The 18,691-nt window shown below is 34.2% G+C and overlaps 1 protein-coding gene across 2 annotated transcripts in view; it reads right to left on the bottom strand.

The window, feature by feature from the left end:
* Positions 1-1,748: 1,748 nt before the first annotated feature.
* Positions 1,749-18,691, bottom strand: part of SLC6A15 (solute carrier family 6 member 15) — a 38,700-nt gene continuing 21,757 nt past the window's right edge. For both annotated transcript variants that reach the window (XM_035338135.1, XM_035338139.1), the window contains exons 5-12: positions 18,136-18,317; positions 16,524-16,634; positions 13,037-13,278; positions 12,743-12,935; positions 11,609-11,801; positions 8,875-9,034; positions 4,290-4,452; positions 1,749-3,136 (exon numbers count right to left, since the gene is read on the bottom strand). In XM_035338135.1, coding sequence (XP_035194026.1) covers positions 2,765-3,136; positions 4,290-4,452; positions 8,875-9,034; positions 11,609-11,801; positions 12,743-12,935; positions 13,037-13,278; positions 16,524-16,634; positions 18,136-18,317 — 1,616 coding nt within the window. In that variant the 3' untranslated portion in view covers positions 1,749-2,764. The remainder of the gene's footprint in view (positions 3,137-4,289; positions 4,453-8,874; positions 9,035-11,608; positions 11,802-12,742; positions 12,936-13,036; positions 13,279-16,523; positions 16,635-18,135; positions 18,318-18,691) is intronic.

Here is an 18,691-nt window from a genome sequence, read left to right as displayed (position 1 = left end):
TTTTTTTTTTTTTTTTCCCATCATCCATTATTATCACAAATATAAATGAATCCTGCCCAGCATGATAAAATCACTCTTAATCCAGGGTGATGATTCATCAGCTCATATCAGCCATCAACATCAGTTAACTTGAATCAGCTGCTCCCTAAGAACAGGATTATGATTGTTCAGATTTTTTTATTTTTTATTTTTTTCTTCTCTGCATGACACTCCATAAGGTATCAATAAAACTTTGCTACATCAGGAAAGACTAAAACTAGACAGCAAGACTGTATAATCTCTGTTCCGCAATTCACCAAATTTGAGAACTTCTTGAAGAATATGGAGGTAATGACATGGCCTTCATTTGAATCATACTGATTTTTCCTGATTTTATTATCTTCCATTGAGGAAAATTAGATCTCATAAAGCATATTTGTTTCAGAAACCTTAGACCTTCTGCAATAAATTGTACTGGTAATGTTATTTTCACTTTCCACATGGATGATTTTTTCTTAGGCTATTTCTGATTGTGTAAGACACAAATAGGATTTTTTTTAATTTTAAGCAAGAATGCATTTGTAATGATCTTTTTCTTAACTAAAGGTACATTAATTGTTGTTATGATCATCATGACACACGGACATTCTGTCTTATAAGGTGATAAATATTTGAAACCTCTCTTTCCTGCTCTCTGCTTCTCTTTTGCTTCTTTTTATCCATAAGGCCAAAAAGTAGCAATTTGCACCCAAATTAGAAGTATGAAAGGACTGTGAATTCCTTTGGATTTAATAGCAATTGTACATACAATTTCATACCATACTTCAACATTTTTTTCATTAATATACAAGGACGTGGATGTTACATTTTATAGTGATCATTTTCTAATGTTATTAAACCTCCAAATCCAGCACTTTTTTGATTGGTCCTGTTTCTTTATGGAGCAGACAGTGAATTTTTAACCCATCAGACTAAACGAGATTGCAAGGAACTTCTGTGCTTCAGATTGTTCAGTCATGGTTGAGATCTAACCATGAATCAAACATCTGGCAGTAGATGGGATATATATATAAGCATTTGTTTGGCATATTTTTTTTTTGCATTTCAATACTCAAAATTATACATTTGAAACCCACAGCAACAGTGTTGGAAAAGACTATTTCCCACACGGACAAGCAGAAGTCACTCACCTCTAGGATCACCAGCAGTGTAGAGAGCAACCTGAATCAACCTTCACAATTTTTCTTCCCGTATCAAAGGGCAAGACGTAGGCAATACATGATAAAGAGTAATCAGAGCTATGTAAGAAATCTGTTTCAGTTTTTGGCCTCTGAAACAGTTAAACTGGAGTCATGTAAAGTAGAACAGTGCAAAAGCCTTATCTGATTATGATTCTGAGAACTGCATTTACCTCAAATGAAGTAATTTTTTTTATTGGTCTGATGCTGGAACAATGTAACTAAGTTCTGCCCTTTGCTTATTATAGGTCGTAGTCAGAATTTACATCTAACTTTAAAGACCTCTGAGGTACAGAATAAATTACCTTCTAGCTTTCAGAGTATCATGTCAGTTTACACTGATACATCAACTACTGTATTCATAGTAGAGTCCTTGTCCAATAGCTAAATAGAGGACAATCTGATTTACTGCTTTTGTTTTCAGATTCTTTAAGCACCTCACCTTAGTTGGTACATGTAATTCTTTCAGATAGTATGCTGAGGCAAAAACAGGCTGTGTTCTAGGAAGTGGCAAAGGAAATTACAGAGAAATACCTTGTTCTCTTTATTCATAGGTTAAAATGTAATGCCATACAGTTCTTAACAATTACTGACTGAAAAAAAAAAATATATATATATATATCTGCATAAAACAGAAGCAAAAACAGAAGAAGAGTAATTAAAAAAAAGCCATCTTGCTTTAACTTTTGAAATGATTACATACAGAATAATATACATATTTACATTACAAGTATATTACATAAATATAATATATATGTAATCTTGTAACCACAATAAATATCAAGAAGTTCATTTTTAGGCACACAGCATAGAAAAAAATGCAGAATCTGCACAATCCTTAAGATTCTTGGAGTGACTCACTCTTACATTGTTTTCACACTGAAAAAACAAATATTTTACACAAAATATACAGACAGTTTATGCAGTCCCCAGTGAACAGGGAATCTTTCCTTACCTTCCCATAAGTCTACTCCTTGATTTTCTAATACTATTGTTCTATACAGCTATTACATAAGAAAATAGTTTGCAGGTTAGTTTTTTACTCAGCTAATAGCCTAAGTAATTGTTGGTGCTAACAAAATAAGTACAGCATATCTACATAGGGTATATACAAATGTGTGCACAACATGGGTTTGGTGAACTGCTTCAGAGCTCACTTTTAATACTGGGGAGTTAACTTGGAAGCAGAAACAAAACAAAACAAACAAAGAAAAAAGGATTTTCAGTGATATTACCTCAGAAATATTACATCATTTGAGTGAGACCTGGGCTTCAGTGATAGAAAGCTTTAAATTTATAAATTAATTTAAAAAACTATGCTGGCAGATGTAGGCTGCCATTGATTTTTCATTTATTCCCTTCAGTGCAAATGAAAACCCACAGAACTAATCCAAAAGGAGTTTTCTCAACCTGTACGGTCAGTCATGGTATCTTAAAGACTGCCACTACAGAGCACCTGAGATCGCACCCTAGTAAGTAAAGCTGACCACCTCTCTTAGGAAAGCCATGATCAGCAAGAAGAAAAGCAGAGAACATTTTTTCTGTAGTTACAAGTCAGACTCTGGCATATCAGGCATATCTGCCATTAGGTATCCAATACCATAGCGGCCATTTGGAGCAGTATCCAGAGTTGGTGATCCAGTCTGTTTTCGATATATGTTTTTCCCAAAATTTGGAGATGGCACTTCACTTGGACTCTTCCCATGAATCAGACTTGTATTATCTCCTTCCATATTAACAGGCTCCTTTATTATCCGGCCTCTTTTGTAGGATACAGATGCCAAGCTACCAGAGCTGTCATCAATAAGGTTGCAGCGACGCACCATGAAGACTATTGGGACTGGCAGTATGGCCAGTACCATCAGAGATATACAGACAATCATTCCCCATGTTGGATAGCTGTGGAACTCTTCTGCAGCCTAAGCAAGCCAAGAGAAAAAGACTATTAATACATCTTTACTTTAAAAAGAGTAAATCTGCAGTCCTTACCAAGGCCTGCAGTTTTCAAACACATGCTCATCTTCTTGTCATCTTGCACTCACAATGTAGGCACTACTGCAGATCTCAAAGTTGAACAATCATAGAAATAGATGATTGCTATCTTCCTGCCAGTGAACAGGACCAAAATGCCAACCCAAAGTTTCTGAGATGCTCAGAGCACTGAAGCAGAGCCCAAATCAGGATTTTCACATCAGACCTTCAGCTACATTTGTTTGTAATTGTTCCATGATCCTTTAAAACGTGTTCAGAACATATTCTAGACACAACACAACATCACAGTAGTGTGCAGTGGCATCTGTAACTATATCTGCAAAATATTTGTTCTGTAGGCTAACAGCTAGCATAGGCAGGGACTGTCTCAGATCACCTTGCATGGTTGTTCTAATTCGTGTAAGCTTCATGTAAAATATAACGCGTTTACTGGGACAATGACTCTACCTCACAAGCATGCTTCTGTTGCAAGCATGAATCTCTGGACAACAAACTTATTTGTCTAATATTTCAATTAACATTTAATTTTATACAGGGAAAGGAACAGCCCAAGCCTGCAAGGTAGAGGTATGCTGAACTCAAAATTTGGACTGTTGGGGTATTCAGTTTAAGATGATCACAGGACAGATTCAAATCCGTGTTCCAAATAAGGCACAGCAGACACTGCCTGCCTCCAAGTAGGAAAAATTATAACGTGGCTAATCTCAATATTTAGTTCCAACTGAAAAAAAAAAAAAAAAAAAAAAAAAAAAGGTGGGATATCTGAAATGATTTATTCAGCATTATTACCAAGTGCTTTCTGCAATGAAATAAAATTTAAAGACAGTCAAAAAATCTCTTGTCCTTAAGAACATCTCCAACATACAACAAACTAAAACTCAAAAAAAAACACATAAATTAATGTAAAGCAGTTATATTTTAAAGCAAAAGTAGTACTTTACAGTTAAAAAGATAGTTAAGCACCATGTCATTATTTATAATGATTTGAATTTGCAATTGTATTTTTTTGTCTTTTCATGTACTTCTGAAATACTTCATATATGATCATTTTGATGGTGACAGCATCTGTTACATACATACCATGTCTTCAATCCATGCATTGTAGCCAGGAGGACTTAATCCCATTTGGACAATGCTAGCTACCAGCAAACATAACAATACTAAAGGTGAAACATACTTCCACATGTAGTAATAATACTGACTTGGAGAAAAACCAAGCATGTCTTTCAGATCCTCCATAAATCTGTGAAGGGAATAAAAGGTTATTGTTACTCTGTACACTTAAATTTCAAGTACTGTAGTTGACACAGAGCACCTAATTTGAAGGGACATGCTGACAAAATTTATGTATACAAATGGCTGCACTTTAGCTGACTTGATGGGCTGACAAATGGATCTTATATTACCAGTTCTGAACAGATGAACAGAAAGAATTACTCCACAGTGCTGTGAGTTAGTAAACTACCTTTGACTTCTGAAGAATCATACTGAAATCCTAACACAATTGGAAGTAAAATACAGAATTTTGATGCCCTTCTATTCAATAACAGTTTTGAATCCAAGTTTAATGTACAATCCAATTTACAATGCTAGACTTCTGAAGAGAAAATGGAAACTGGAGGCATCTGGATGTGCATTAAAGGCATAATTTTAGTTCTGGATCTTTCTGGATGAGTAGAGTGAAACTGAAATATCTACAACTTTCCTGTCCAATTAGATCACATTTTCAGACATTCTCTTGAAACACAGGTTCACCAAATTTGTGAATTCAAGTGTTATCATTTTCTCAAGAATATTTTTTCTTGTAGATGCAATCAGCAAAGCAAAACTGGGAGACCAAGCTACTTTCTATAAGCTTCCGTTAACAAGGTTGAGTAGTACAGGAAATACATAAAGATAGCTTGCATTTTATGAAAGCCTATACTGCAAAGATTCTTAACAATTGAGCCTTCTCCTCTATTCTGAATAGTGGATACAGCAACTACTTGAGGACTCTGTTAAGTGTGATTTCAAATCAGAAAACTGCACATATCCTTATTATTATTATTATTATTATTATTAATGCACTATGGATATCAACCTTATTTGAAGATACTTAATTGAAGATAAGTTAGTGATGGAAAATTCATCACATCTATCACATTCAAAGATCATTTAGAAGAGGATGATCTTGGAATCTGCACCTCCTGTTCCATATTGTAAAGGCTGCACTCCCCTTCCATGCTGTGAGGCCACAGGGTCCCATTCGTATGCAGAGGGAGACTGCATAGAGATCTCCCTTCTCCCAAGAACATCTAGCCATTCCTCCCACGAGAACAGCTTGCTGCAAAAAAAGATCTGAGAAATCAGTCTGCCCCACCTCCTCACCTCACAGATTTCACAAGAATCCTTGCTCTCTTTCTGCTTCTGCCCTGACACTTTTACAGAGGCTAACACAAACTTAAGTTCCTGTGCCACCTCACATGAAAGGCCTTATGCTGCAATGAGAAGACACAAGTAGTTTAGGTACTCCAGGCAGTAGAGAAAGAGTGGAAAGAGGGGCAGACCAGACCACCTACTACTGTTGATGCAGGCAGAAGTCACGGATACAGCCTATGACTGTTTCTATTTTTATGCAGAGGTGTAAGAAAAAGGAGATACCAACTAATTCTGAGGTAGACCAAACCTAGCCATAGCTACAATTCGCGTACTCTTCCTTGGCCATACTGTCAACATGAGTACTAGAAAGCGGTAAGACTGCTCTGTTGAACATCTGCCAGGCAAGAGATGATACCAGTCCTCCACTCCTTCTCAGAAGCAGGCCCGATGGAAGCATGTATTGGACCAAATTTAGCATGTGGGCTGCTTGCTGGACAATGCTGGAAAGATATTTAAACTCACCTCTAATTCACAGGATTCTTTTTCACATCTTCCTATATTGTCTAATGAGTTGTTTACTAAGGTATGTGTCATCACTTTTGAGCACATATAAAAAACAGCACATATCAATTTTGCAGGATTAATTTTGAACCTATATGCATGTTGAAGTGTAAAAAAATCTTTATACATAAGCTCTAGTTTGCATCATATAAGCTGCTGAAATAAAACTGCAGTTTTAAATCTGCTTCCTTGTGCCTCAAGATTGCAAATTATGAGCTGAACAAAATTCCTATTTTTGTATTCTTGATGGAGAAGTACATTGTTCCAGAGCCAGTAGAAAAAGGGAGAATATTTTTATAGCTAATTCTTTTGGAGTGTGCCCAAGCCCTGATTCTATTTTAACTTCCTTGTGGTCCCACTTTCTTTTGAAATTTGTGCATGGAAGATGTTCTTATAGCAATAAACATGTTTTGAAAGCAGTTACACATGTGAAGTCACTGTCAAATAAACACTCAAAATATTTTGAACCACATAGTTTGGGGTATTCTATCCTTTGTTCACATTGCACTGAAACATATTGTTAAAAAGAAGCTGAATTTTCAGATGGTTTGTGCTCTCTATAGATGGCCTTTTCTTTCTGCTCTTTCCAGCTCTTCACCCAATGAAACATAAATCTGTGCTCTTCATTTTCAAAGTCTTTCATCATCTTCTTCACCCTACTAATCCTCTTTCGCAAGCTACCAAGCTCCTTTAACTTCACTTATTCCAGTGTTTATCTCCCACTTACCTTACACTTCCAATCAAGTATCTTCAGAAGCATTGTCCCCCATCTATGGGTGATGTGATGTATTCCATAAATATCTCTGGTTCCATTTAATTGATTTTTTTTCTGTGAATTTTATGCAAAATTTGATATCTGCTGGTTTGCAAGACCAGGGTTCATGATGTTTACTGATAATTACCTAACATTTTATGCCTTCCTGGCTGCAAGGATTCACATATTGCCTTTTTTTTCCTACCCTTTAGCTGTAATCCCTTTGCATGTTTTTTTTTTTTTTCTTCTTCTTCTTCTTCTTCTTTCTTTCTTTCTTTCTTTCTTTCTTTCCCTATTCAATCAGAGACTTTAATATTACATATACACAGATCTTTATCTATGAGTTTTCCCCCTTGGAGCTACTACAGCTAATGACAACGTGAGGTTGTTCATTCTGGCAGTTTTTGCAAACAAGAATGCTGAGTTTATGAAGAAAAATATTCTGGAGAAATTTATACATCAGAAGAGATGAGAGAAATACCCCAGATAAATCATCAGGTGGTCATAAGGCATGAGAAATCTGTCTGTTAGCTGTTTACTACATTCTGTCAGAACATCTGAAAATATCAAGCAACTGCCCTCTGATACAGCAGCAGAGTATTACCATATTTTAGCTACTCCTTAACACCAAGTTCATCACTGGTAAATTGGTGATTCTTGGAGTGTCTACTTCTCTGCACAATGGAACTCTACTTAATTGGACAATAGCACCTTGATACCAAGGCCACTTGTATAATCTTTTGTTTGCATGCGTAAAAACATCTACATGGTGTTTTGTATGTGTCCAATTATAGACTTACACACTTGGCCTTGGTAGAAATTATTTATTAATGAGTATGTAGTCCAGACACTATTTGCATAGAACACAAAAAAAATGTCTAGAAACCATATGATTAAATTTGTTTATTATAATTTTATTTCATTATAGCAAGGGACTAGTAGATTACTCAGATTGAACACATGAAAAGTCAAAGAAAAAATACCCATCTATGTCACCCTTTGTATATATGAAAGAATCACCAGTGTTTATATTACATCGACATACTAATATAGCTTTCTTTATCTGTGAATGGCATGAATTATTTTTAATGCAAACACCTCTATTCTTTGGAAGTGTAGCACTTAGTGAACATATTCTGTTGATCTCTGTCAAGTGATGTAAATAAATTAGAGAGACATGATGCACTTTACTCTTCAGTTATCACTGATAGAAGGTTACTTAACTTTATTGCCAAATGTGCTGCTTCCATGTAAGTTTTGATCCTGTTCTTTGCTATCATTTCCTCTATTTCCTCTCTCACAACAAATGCAAAGAACAATTAACTGCTACAATATCACAAGCTAAATCTAGATAATAAATGGACATTTTCTTATTTTACTTTGTTCTTCTCTCAGGCAAAATAGTGCAGATCTGTTCAAAATGCTCCTCCTCATCTGCTGCTTAGACCGTTGTTATTACTTCTTGAAATCCTTCTCTTGGTGACCTTTTCATATATAGATAGATTCCTTATACTTACCCATCCAGACTCCTTTCTACCTCTAATTTTACCTCTTTTTCCCTCATTCTCCTTTTTGTTGGCCTGTTGTAGTTTGTTCTTTGAGCTTCACTACACTGTCCTGATGCATTATACCTTGTTCTCTAAGGTTCTAACCTGTTCTTAAAGGAAGACTTGATTCAAGTCCAGATTGTCACACTCTGACTCCCTTATCATACCAAGAATTCCTTTACAGACACACAAACCAGCAAGAAACAACTGCAAAGATAAATTCCTGTTTCCATCCTTAATTCCTACTGCTTTCATTTTGTTTTGTTTTCTTCCCTATCTTTATGTAATAGTCAGTTTGCAAGGCTCTCTTTAGATTGGGATATATTTCTATTGTCTTGAATTGATATGTACATACAAAATAATTGGTGCTATAAAATTATAATAACAATAAATATTGTATTGAATACTGTTGATGCAGACAGGGAAATACATTTCCTTCACTTACTTTTCTATTCCATAAATGTGGGTAACTGCAATGTTCTCCAAAATGACCACAATAAGCAGGGGCAGAGTAGCTGAGTAGTCATCAAACATCGTGACAAAATAATTTCCAGAGCGCTGCACAAAGATCAGGCCAATAAAAAATGCTACCAAACAGCAGATGACTGGAATGAAGGACAGAATTGTAAACTGTAATAATTACATTTTTCCACAGAAAAAGAGGAAATGAAGAGAGAGTTTGATATAGCAAAGTTGTACTTTAACACATTATTTCACATAATGAAAGTTGTTATCACTTTCCTTATTTTTGGTGGCAATTTTGAGAATATTGGGAATCCTACCCTTCCCTTATGAAACAGAAATGTCATGAAACCAGAAGTAATTACTGGAATTGCCATATTGCAGCAGTCCCCATTAAGCAGCACATATTAATCAAAGGACTATATCTCAATAAACATTTCACTTAATGTGACTGCAAGGCTAAAATAAAGAAAACTGTTAAGCATCATATTATTCAGTCACTAGATTACCTACATAATCAATCTCAATATATCTTTTTTTTTTTTTTTTTTTTTTTTTTTACTACTAAATCCATCAAGAATAGGTTTGAATGCTTAATCAGCTATAAAATAAGTCAAGTTTCAATAAATTGTGAAATCAGCTGTAGGCCGAGCAAAACTGATTCTCCCACTTGAAGTGCCCCTTTTTCCTCTTCCACTGAGAACTAAGGTTAAGGATGCACCTACACAGTCTAAAATTAGGTAACATAAATCTGAGCAAAAGTATAAAATAGCCTTATACAGAATATACTAATTGTACAAATTCTAGCTATTTGTAATTGATTAAAATAATGAAAGGAAGACAGGGACACTTTTTAAAATATTGTAGTATAAGATGATCACTCTTTTCAGCACAGATAAAATCTCCCCAGTGTCAGTCTCATTAATTACACTGAGTTTTATTACTGAGAAAATAATTTTAGAAGAACTGCATATAAGCAAATTTAGAAATCTTTGTTATTTTTATGTTCTCCCATCATGTCTTACCACCCACCCAAAAAAAATGCACCTTCAGTTGTAAACTGCACTCTGGTAGGTACACTCTTCAGCACGTATACATGCAGATTCCAATTTGGAATACCTGAGCACTAAGTTAACTTTAAGCATATGAGTTGGTTTCCCTGAAAACTGAAGTGGACCTGTAGTGAAAAAAGTTGCAAATGTAATGCAGTACTTCTATAAAATGACAATTTGTGTTTTTTAATCACAAACTCTAGTGAAAGCATAATCCATATTAAGTCCCACTGATACTATATGAAGCTTAACCCAGGTATTCCAGTATATAAGTTAATTATAAAAACATTATGTTATGTTTTAATCCTTTGAGTACAACTGACTGAAGTAGTAAAAATCATGTATATATAACACAAAAATATTAGCAGAGAAAAGCAGTTCTTGTATATTTCTTTATATCTTCTTTATATCTTTATATTTTTATATCTTCATCGTATCTTTGTATCTTTATATATATTATCTTAATATATTTTTTGTCAAATTTTATAACAAGGAATTACTGTAAAATGCTCCATTATTCCAGTGTAATAACCGTATAACATAGTATTTGTATATATACTTAGGGCAAAAAGCAAATTTCTAAATTGCATATGGGTTATTCAATATGAATTTAAATATATATATATTTTTAAAAAAGTAATCAATAGGTTAAGGCTGAAGAAAAATCAGCTGTTTAATCTTTATGAATAATTTTACCCTTAGATCAAGCAAAGCAAAAAAAAAAAAAAATTTAAAAAAAAATATGTGTTCAGTTAATTACCTATTACCCAAGTATTTAGAAGTCAGAAAAGAGCAGGGTTCTGCTGTATCTGGGGTTAAATCTTAGAAAACATACTATTTCTGCCATAGAGCCAGAAAATATTAAAGCAGTTTATAATTTTCTATCCCTCCTGTCATAGCTATTGATACAAAATCCAAATCTGCCATAATACACCAAATGCCTTGCAGCTGTCCTGAAAGTTTTCAGAAACCTAACTTTCATATTTTATGCTGATTTCATATTTCAAAAAGAAACTACTACAAGACAATCTGAGGTACATGAACAAGCTATACCTCACATGACTTCGTGCATTAGAAAAAGGAAAATTAAAAAAAAAATCCCTATTTAAGACCCTTCACATATTCAACCGGAAAAAAAAAAAAAAAAAAAAAAGTTGCTCTGGAGAGCAACTGGAGTAACTGTACTTATTTTTAATATAATAAACATTTCATCATATTTTAAGATTCCATTAGCTTTTCATATTTTAAGATTCCATTTAGCTTTACTGAAATAATTTGTCATGATTTGCAATGTATTTTCAATCATTCCTTTGGCTTTGTTTCCCTGATCTGTGACAGTGAAAGTATTCTGGAAGAGCTCAGAACAGCTTAACATAAAGAAAATTCTAACAGAAATTCTATATGAAATTGAAGTTCGAAGGTATTCCCACTCTTGTAGAATTTAGAAAAAGGATTTACTTGCAGATATTAGCAGATATTAACATGCATGTGCATGGATGTATGGTCTGCATGGATGTACAGTGATTTCCTTGTCTGTTAAATACAAGTACTGAAAACTTTCATGTCAAAATAAAAATAAAAATAGTAAAAAAAAAAACCTTCATACTCTCCAAAACAATTTTAAGCTTACTGCTCTGTTGAGAAAAGAAACACTCTGAAACTCACCAGTAAGAATTTCTTTCCTAACTTTGAAGGTATCAACAATGGGTGTGATGATGCCTTCAATGGTTCCAAACATACTTCCTAGTCCCAAATTCACCAACATTAGAAAGAACATGACTGACCAGAAGGGAGAAGCAGGAAAGTGGGTCATTGCTTCTGTAAAGGCAATGAAAGCTAAACCAGTTCCTTGAACAGCCTGTCAGTGAGAAAATAAATAAATAAATAAAACTCACATTATAATTCACACAGTGTATTTTTAATTTTTTTTTTAGAGTGACAGTTTGACTTCATGTTTGTCAATTGATTAAATCTTAAAGGGAGACTTACCTGTTATCTAACATATGATTCTTCCATCCATGCAAACTTAATTAGTACTATTTACTGACATACTGGATTTGGCTGACAATCTGTACATTGATTGATATTAACAACATATTTTTTTTCTCTTTCACCGATAATTCTCCACAGAGCTATTATACTGGATGGCTACAAAATAGTCTCTCTTGTTAGTATATAAAGGATTTCATTTCTATACTTATTTGCCTCAGATTAAAAAGGTAGAAACAGTACTGAACTTCTTAAAGTCTAAGTTGCCAATTTGCTATTTTAGCTTCAGATGCTGATGCAACTGCACAGAGGTCAGTGTTTAAAACTGGAAGTCCCTCTGAAATGAAATTCAAAAAATTTATTTTACAGATCTGGTTTATAATAAAGATTTCAAATATGATAATGTTAATTAAAAATATGTAATAAAGAATAACTTTTTCCTTTCCAATAAAATCATATTTATAGTTAGCAATATCTTGACATTGAAAGATGTCATAGTTTTAGATGTTGAATAATTATATCTTTACTAAGACTTTGGAAAAATGCCTGTGGTGAAACAGAACTTTATAATTTTATCACCTCTTGAGGAGCAATGTTATGATCAAAATATAAGCAGACTGCATTAAGACATCAGACACAGAAGTGCTCACCTCAGCTCAAGTGAGACCCTGCACAGAATCATGTTTTCATATCAATCTCTATAGGTACACAGTATCAATATTCTGTGTGGGTATACATCACAGTTAATTTCAGAATTTGCAAATTCTCCATTCATAATCTTTGTAATTAATACATACTTATCTGTCTCACCTTGTCAAGTTCATCCTCAATTTGACAAGATTTCAGACCAAGAGAATCAAATTCTTCTTCCTTAACTTTCTGAATAATGTCATAAACTAAATTGTAATCTTCTGCTGTAATGCTTGAGAAATTAATATGATGTGGGATCATATCCTGGCTCAGATTGCCTGCTTTCAAAAGTTTTAAAATCTTCTCTGAATTTCTGTGAAACACAACAAAACAGAGAAATCAAATGTGATAATCTGTGGGCATTCATAAATGAAATTTGCCATTAAAGTAGTAATTAAAAATGGATATTCATACTGGATAACACATTTTTCATTTATGATATTGGCTTTGAAGCCCAGAACTGCAAACACCACCAAGGTTGCCAGCACAGAAGTGAAAAAATTGATGAAGGACACCAGTACAGCATCAAAATGGCAGTTGTTGTCTCTCTTGTTGTAGCTTGAAAAGGCAATGACTCCACCAAATCCGAGCCCTAAGGCAAAGAACACCTGAGTAGCAGCTTCTCTCCAGACCTTGGGCTCCAGCATTATTTCAAGCTGTTTGAAATTAGATACAATAGATGTCAGCTATAAAATGCATTTAGATTACATTAAAAGAACACAAAAACATGAAGACAACCTACATCATAAAATGCTAATACTCCACTACAAATATATTTTCATTGTGATAAAGCTGAATGTGACACCTAAAATTGGGTGCACTTATGGGCCAGAATTTCCATTGATTTTATGCAATATAATCCTTAAAAAGAAACATGTCATACAGTATATTCCAAAAAATGAGATAGCAATGGATCTATATGATAATTTAACTTGCAGCTAGTTACACCATGAAATCAGAGAACATCTGTTTTTTGTGTTTTTTTTTTGTTTGTTTGTTTGTTTGTTTGTTTTTGTTTTTTTTTTGGGGGGGAGGAGGGGTTGGTACTCTCTTTTATCAGTACCTGTACTGATGGACATTAGAATTAAGATTTATTTTAGGATGGCCAACCCTTTCATAAATGTAATATATATGTTGAAAGTTGTTTTGGTTGTTGCTACCTTTTTGTTTTGTTTTGTTTTGCTTTAAAAAAAAAGGTGACTATGAGACTATGACATACATACACATGTTTATATGGAATTCTACTACAGGTCATGCAAATATGTAAAGAAATGCAACATGTAAAATAAATGTTGGCCAACAGAATCTGTACAGTTCAGAAATCAAATCTCCTTTAAGCCTTGAACTTATCAAGTAAAATGATATATTTGAGGGACAACTAAGCTTTTTATCTAAAAGCTTAAATGATAACTCTATAAAATTGCTCTTCAGATGACCAGACTTCAAGAAATATCTTTGTTTAAAGTTATGAGTCATCATCTATCTATTTAAGATCTTTCTCAAGTCTGCACTGTAAAAAAGTACATGCAAGATTTCAACATTAGACCATCAGAAGTTGATCCAGGGCCTCCATTCATTTAAAGACCTTACTTCTGCAAATATTATTTTTTTTTTTTTTCTGAAACCCAAACCTTATTGAAAACAGTAAATCTAAAAAGCATTAAGATGCTAGCTAGCATCAGAAGACTGTCTCACTGTAAGAATAAAAAAAGTCTGCTACTGTGATAGATGATAGACATCTTCTTTAACCTTTTACATACACAGATAAAATACATATGAAATGAAGAGTTTTCTTACACTAAACTTGTTCCCGACATTTATATATATATATATAATTACTTTGTACATGTATCTGTTACACCTACTTTAACCTGCCTGTCTGTATCAAACAGTCATGTTAGAGTTCTTCCACTAGAGGGAGCTACAGGAATAGTTTTAATTTCACGAAATCCGTAAATGGTTTTTAAACTTTTCACTTTCTTCAAAATATTGTTTAGTATCATCAAACGTATTGCGCTCTCAGATAAACATTACCTAGTGTTTCAAAGCAAAATTGTAGCTGATTTGTTATTGTAAGATATTAACTATGAAATTTTGGGAGCGCTGTACTTAAGCTATATACAGCCCTATATTTAATTGCATTAATTCACTGGTCTTTTCATACACCTTTATTTATTTTATTATTATTATTATTTTCATTAAGGCTATTATTTTTAATTTCTGCTTTGGTCAACAGCCATGCCAAAGAGAGAAATTTGCTCCTTCTTCATCAGCCCTGTGCTCTCACACCTGTACCAGTGCTGACATAACTATTTTGTGGAAATGTGTTGTGATCTATTTGCTGAACTAATAGAGGCTAAATCAAAGACCCTCTCCTCTCTATCAACCTGGATTATTTTCAACCCAGATCACTTTACCAGTCCATTTTAGTCTACCTGCCCAAATCACCTGTTAGCACAACGGAGCAAAAGGAAATTACAACAGTCTAAATTCTTTCAGGTAGTTTCCAGTGAACTTAAGGTCCAAACTATTGTTCAAGTACAGAAATATTCAGAGATTATAATAAAAATTATTTTAAGGTTTATATCTACACATACTCTATGTGACTTACAGACTTCCTAACCTCAAATTTAAACCACAACTTTCTGAGAAATATAATTGAAAACCAAGGGCGGCAAGGGGGATTTCTTTCAAGATTGGTTATCTGAACATTTGAAACAATTTAACAATTTTATGATTAAACTATCAAATGACTACAAAGTGAGCATCAACTGCAATTTATTTTAGGACTAACTCATGGAAGACGAAATAGTTGAAGGATGCAGGGTTGATATTAAAGAGGAGTTTCAGTATTGATTCCCTCTCAGTATCTAGTGGTATCTAGTGGTTCTAGCTAAAGAAAATATTAATACTGTCATTGAAAAACCAAATTATAACATCAAGAGGTCTGTATTCCATCTCTGCTATAGAATTCATCTTTGTCCATAAGCACTACATTTCTCTGTTCCTCAAATTACCCCAAATTTGACTGAGCAGGCTACAAATTCCTGCTGAACCAGAACTCTGTAAAGCAATGATAAGCAAGTGAAGTTTATTTCTAAATAAATGAGCAACCTTTTCAAAAAGGACAAATTAATTGTGTAAATCCATGACAGCATTCAAGGGAATGCATTTCACTGTGACATCCCAGAAAAAAGCATTCAGAGAAGGCTCTGAGGGGACCCCACTGCAGCTTTTCATTACTTAAAGGGGGCTCATAAAAAAGATAGCAACTTTTTGCTTGGGCAGATAATGAGGACGAACCACAAGGGGAAGTGGTTTTAAAATAAAAGAGGGAAGATTTAGATTAGATATTAGGAGGAAATTCTTCCCTCAGCGGGTTGTGAGGCACTGGAACAGGTTGCCCAGAAAAGCTGTAGATGACCTATCCCTGGATGTGTTCAAGACCTGGTTGGATGAGGCACTGGTCAAACTGATCTACTGGGTGGCATTCCTTGTCCTTGGATGGGGGCTGGAACTAGGTGGTCTTTGAGGTCCGTTCCAACCTAAGCAGTTCTATGATTCTATGATTCTTTGATTCTATGATTCACTTCTCTTTTAAGCATTTGGCCAGCTTATGGAGCTTTCTAAACAGCTTAATTCTTATAAATAGCACTTTTGGTTGCTTAGCTTTGTAAAGGCAGCCAACTCTTGGAAAGTAACTCCACACACACCCCTGGAACATTTTTGAACCTTTGAACCTTACGGCTTGATATTGTGTCCCTGATGTCAACAGCAATTATGCCAGACACAAAAATGGTCATTCTTCTATGAAGGCAATATGCTTATCTGAGAGCACTCATAAATGGTCAAATTGGAACTGAAAGTTTAAACACAATTCAAGCAGATATTAAGAACATACCTTAGGTGTGAACATGTGACGAATTCCATCCAATGACCCATTAAGGAGCAATCCTCTGATCAGAAAGCATAGAAGTACCACATAAGGAAAAAGGGAACTAAAGTACATGATCTGAAAAACATTAAGAAGAATTTTTAAATGACACCCATGAACTTTATTTTCAACAGTTTCACTCTCTATCCTGTATCTTTTGGATATATCTCTGAACTGAAAACTGTATATTCTCAGAATATGGAAAACATGTTCCATTCACCTCATCTCTTCAGAAGAGAGCAAGATTACATGACTGTACTAGAAAAAAAAAAAAAAAAAAAATCATACTCTATTAAAATGCTACAGTTGCCATTTTGTTGACTGATTAACAAACTATAAGCCTTCCAAGGAAGATCAGTGTGAATTCACTGAGAATATGAGAATAACAGAAGTAAACTGTTTTAGAAATATTTCTCTTTACACTTAGATTCAAGTACATAGTATGGTAAAGATGCAGCATGAACAGAAATTTATGCTGTCTTCAGAAGGAGATAATAAGCAGTAATAACCAGTCAGTAGAAAATATTTAATAAACGGATTCAAACCATTAAGGAAGGCTTATTGAAAAAAAAAAAAAAAAGGGAAGGAAGGGAGGAAGGGAGGGAGGGAGGGAGGCAGGGAGGGATTATGAGTATATTTTCTAATGTACAGAAACGATTCAAGATCTCATAGGTCTGAATCATAAAAACAAGAAAGCAATATTGCTTTGATTACCAGACAAACAAAGAGAGGAAACAAAAAATCAGTAATCAAATATGATCTTTCATTCTCCATCACTGAAAATCACATTTATCCCATGGTTTAAAGTTTATGTAAAATGATTCTCTTGCTAAAGCGGCAAGTTGTTTCTTTAACTGAAATATACTAAAAAGGCCACAGAAAGTTCCACCTCAGCTCAAAAAATCCTAATAGCAAAGAATTTTGTAGGTATCAGGAATTAACAACAGATTAGTCTTCATCTGAAAATCCCACTGAGATCAACAGAGCTAGTAAATCATTCACTAGCCAACCTATCTGTCAGTATGAACAGGAGAGAAGACAAAGTCATGTACTCAGTTCCAAAGGGATGGTTAGCCATTTATCGAAAGAAACAATCCAGAATTCTGAAAAGAAGCTGTGATAATGAAAGAAGGATGAATGCCAATGACATTAGCAATAAAAAGCAAATGACAGGGAATTTTGATGGTCTTGGTGCACTACAATCACATTGAGAGGATAGATATACATGGAAACTTAATTCCTTAGATATTCAGAAGCATGCAAGCTCATGCTGCATTAACAGTTCAACAATGCTGAGGTGCAGTTAATTGCAACATTTATGTTGATGAGAACAAAAATGATTCTTCTTCACATCTCAATTCCCACTAAATTACTTTAGTTCCCATGAAAATTACTACAATTTTAATGCTTAGTTACTAAGAGAGTAGAGATTATACAAATACTGGGGTGTCACAGCTTCCATCTTACTCCTACACATTTCATGAAAGAGCAGACAAGGTGCGGTGAACAAAAACATAGTGAAGTAGATCTTCAGAGTTTCAAAGGAAAACACTGTCATTTCAGTAAACAGCATACTCACTTTGCCAGAAGACTGAATGCCTTTGATCATGGCTAGGCATACCATGACCCAGGCAGCCAGCAAGCAGATAGTCATCTTCCAGTTTAAACCCCCACTCTCTGAAAGCGAGCTGGAAATATTCAGTGCTTCTCTGTACCAATAATAAGTTGTTGCAGAACTTTTTTCACACTCTGGCTCCACAACTGTCAAGAGATGTTAGCAAGTAAAGAAGGGGTTCAGGACATAACTATTTTACCAACACTTTTTAGCAAGGTTATATTAATTCCCAATACTTGCAATTGTCCTATTATCATTTACTTAGAAACTGAATTCACTGAGTCCTAGGATGTTCTCTAAAAGAAAAAGAAACTGGTATTGATTGAAAGCCCTGGATATAGCTTTTTTGAACACTTTAACATATTCCTCTGCATGTGGTCAATCCAAGTCCTAGGCAGAATTTATCTGTGAATTAAGTACTAAATAATATGGAGAGCTAGATAAACACATACATTTCATTTCATTTTTTACACATAAGAATAGATTTTCAATATACAAAACTGTGACTTACATACTATGA

The sequence above is a fragment of the Oxyura jamaicensis genome, chromosome 1 (assembly GCF_011077185.1).
Source record: "Oxyura jamaicensis isolate SHBP4307 breed ruddy duck chromosome 1, BPBGC_Ojam_1.0, whole genome shotgun sequence".
NCBI lineage: Eukaryota > Metazoa > Chordata > Aves > Anseriformes > Anatidae > Oxyura > Oxyura jamaicensis.
The sequence above is the reverse complement of the archived record's forward strand: the minus strand, read 5'-3'. Positions and strand labels throughout refer to the sequence as shown.